The sequence below is a fragment of the Amaranthus tricolor genome, chromosome 3 (genome assembly GCF_026212465.1).
Source record: "Amaranthus tricolor cultivar Red isolate AtriRed21 chromosome 3, ASM2621246v1, whole genome shotgun sequence".
In the NCBI taxonomy this organism is placed as follows: domain Eukaryota; kingdom Viridiplantae; phylum Streptophyta; class Magnoliopsida; order Caryophyllales; family Amaranthaceae; genus Amaranthus; species Amaranthus tricolor.
This window is the reverse complement of record NC_080049.1, coordinates 25,538,120-25,541,036: the sequence shown is the minus strand read 5'-3', so window position 1 is coordinate 25,541,036 and position 2,917 is coordinate 25,538,120. Positions and strand designations below refer to the sequence as shown.

General features: G+C 31.8%; 1 protein-coding gene across 1 annotated transcript; it reads right to left on the bottom strand.

Annotated features, from left to right (window-relative positions):
- LOC130808494 (transcription factor MYB65-like) lies at positions 1 to 1,864 on the bottom strand. The gene is made up of 2 exons (XM_057673963.1): positions 1,505 to 1,864; positions 1 to 1,248 (listed from the first exon to the last, which is right to left on the bottom strand). Exons 1-2 carry the CDS (start codon positions 1,862 to 1,864, stop codon positions 1 to 3), a joined length of 1,608 nt encoding a protein of 535 aa, XP_057529946.1.
- Between the last annotated feature and the right edge of the window lie 1,053 nt (positions 1,865 to 2,917).

Sequence of the window (2,917 nt, the reverse complement as noted above, 5' to 3'; positions counted from 1 at the left end):
TTATAAAATAAAATCTCCTTGGAGTTTAGTTTTGTCAAAATAAAACGACTGGATGCAAGCATCAACATCCTCATGTGAAGGCGACCAGGGTTGAATTGTTGAAGTATTAACATACTGATGTTGGATTGTCGTAGTATCATACTCTTGTGGGATTATTGAAGTATTAACATACTGATGTTGGATCGTCGTAGTATCATACTCTTGTGGGATTGTTGAAGTATTAACATACTGATGTTGGATTGTCGTAGTATCATACTCTTGTGGGATTGTTGAAGTATTAACATACTGATGTTGGATTGTCGTAGTATCATACTCTTGTGGGATTGTTGAAGTATTAACATACTGATGTTGGATTGTCGTAGTATCATACTCTTGTGGGATTGTTGAAGTATTAACATACTGATGTTGGATTGTCGTAGTATCATACTCTTGTGGGATTGTTGAAGTATTAACATACTGATGTTGGATTGTCGTAGTATCATACTCTTGTGGGATTGTTGAAGTATTAACATACTGATGTTGGATTGTCGTAGTATCATACTCTTGTGGGATTGTTGAAGTATTAACATACTGATGTTGGATTGTCGTAGTATCATACTCTTGTGGGATTGTTGAAGTATTAACATACTGATGTTGGATTGTCGTAGTATCATACTCTTGTGGGATTGTTGAAGTATTAACATACTGATGTTGGATTGTCGTAGTATCATACTCTTGTGGGATTGTTGAAGTATTAACATACTGATGTTGGATTGTCGTAGTATCATACTCTTGTGGGATTGTTGAAGTATTAACATACTGATGTTGGATTGTCGTAGTATCATACTCTTGTGGGATTGTTGTAGTATTAACATACTGATGTTGGATTGAAGGGAGCTCATCATGCTTGATGACCTCGAGATTGGGCTTAAAAGAATGATTCATGACTCGTAATATCAACTCATTTATTCTATTACTTGAGCTCGTACCATCAATTTTAAGAATTCTAGATAGATAAGATTTAATTTCTTGATCGGACTGTAAATGTTTGAATTTCAAACGAGGAATATTGGTATCACCATTTATTTGTAAGGCCTCACTGTGGTAATTATCTCCATTTTCGTATGAGATCATTCCATCACGTTGTTGATTCTCAGTCTTTGTTGGTGAACAAATATCAGTGGGAAAAATGGATTCACCAGTGCGTTGTGCCCTCTTGAGTCTTGTGTTCCAAAAGTTCTTTATCTCGTTATCAGTACGTCCAGGCAGCTGAAAGGATGTATTGATAAACAATGAGATAAGTTAGATATTGTAATTAAGTAACCAAAACATAGACGCCAATAATGCAACAATGACAATGCCAAAGCCTCAAACTGAACTTAAATATTAAGTTGCTTTCGACTAGAAAACATACCATACTAACAAGAAAACTACCTTAAGATAAAAACTAATCTTGATCAAAATTCAAGATTTAAAAAAACATGAAAAGAATTCAAGTAAAAAAGAAACATTCAAATAATAGTACCTCAGCTGCTATAAGGGACCACTTGGGTCCCTTTTCATAATATTGTTTTATGATATGATCTTTTTCTTCACTGGTGAAAGGCCCTTTTTTTAGATCGGGGCGCAAGTGGTTGAGCCATCGCAAACGACAGCTTTTTCCACTACGTAAAAGTCTTGTATATTTCTTGACATCCTCCCATTTTATCGCACCAAACTTCAAGACATATGCTTTTAATATTTCATCCTCTGTAGAACTCCATGGTCCTTTTTTAAAGAGAATACCCCCTGAAGAGTTCTCATCACTCGAGACCTCTTCTGTGGCTGGGGATTTTTCTTGACATTCTGCAAATTTTCTTTTCTTAGTGTCACTTGCCATATCCATCGTCTCAAGAACCTGTCATATGTTGAAACAATAATATGTTAAATGAGTCATTCGGTTATTAGTATTGAACATTAAGAATAGTAATGAAAATGTAACGTAATCTTCCTTTTCTTTACAAAATATATTGTTATCTATTAACACTTGGAGAGAATAGGAAATTCAATTTGAGATTCTTATGATATAAACCGTTACAAATGAATATGCAATCTAATAGTCACTCTATGATCCCAGCACAAATTGTTGTTTGCGGATTATTACGACGGTTTCACTGTGAGATACGCTTCATATATGGGTTTAATAACCTAATTCATACTATCATTAATTTGTTATTATATTTTCATATTCTTTTCCTTTCAAAGTTCTCTTTCTAAATTTATATTTGAGTTATTTTTACTTTTCATGTGGATATGTCAATCTGACTCGGTCAATTTGATATATAACAATTCACTTCACCCTACAATTTAGTATAACACTATTTCTTATTCATTATATTGTAATTCCCTTTTGTAACATATTTTATTTTCATCATTCATCATACATTTAAATACTAAGTAAAAAGATTACTTCTATTATTATATTAAGTATCAATGTCAGTCGTTAGTCCTCTTCTTTGGTAAAGGAGTAGCAGTATAGCTAATGAAGCCGAATAAATTTGATGGATAGTTAAATACCTGAAAATAATCAGAATACAATTACATTTATATAGTCCAAATCTTATATAAAAGAGTCCAAGAGCCAAGGGGTAAGGGCGTAAAATATTATATATTTAATATATGAATTGTAATAAAATTATAAATAAAGTAAATAAAAAGTGTTCAGAGAGAAAAAAAAAAGTATTTAGAGAGAAGAGAGGTTATGACTTATTTGTCCAAGTCTCTTTTACTAACTTAACTTATAATTAACTTTTTTTCTATAATTAAATTTTTTCCAAATAAAATATATAATAATTTTTTGTTTCTATAGAAAATATTTTTTATATAGAAATGGTTCAACTATTTTAGTGCTAAAACCAGGGAAAAAAGTGAACTAAACTTATCCCCTTTTTAGTGAACT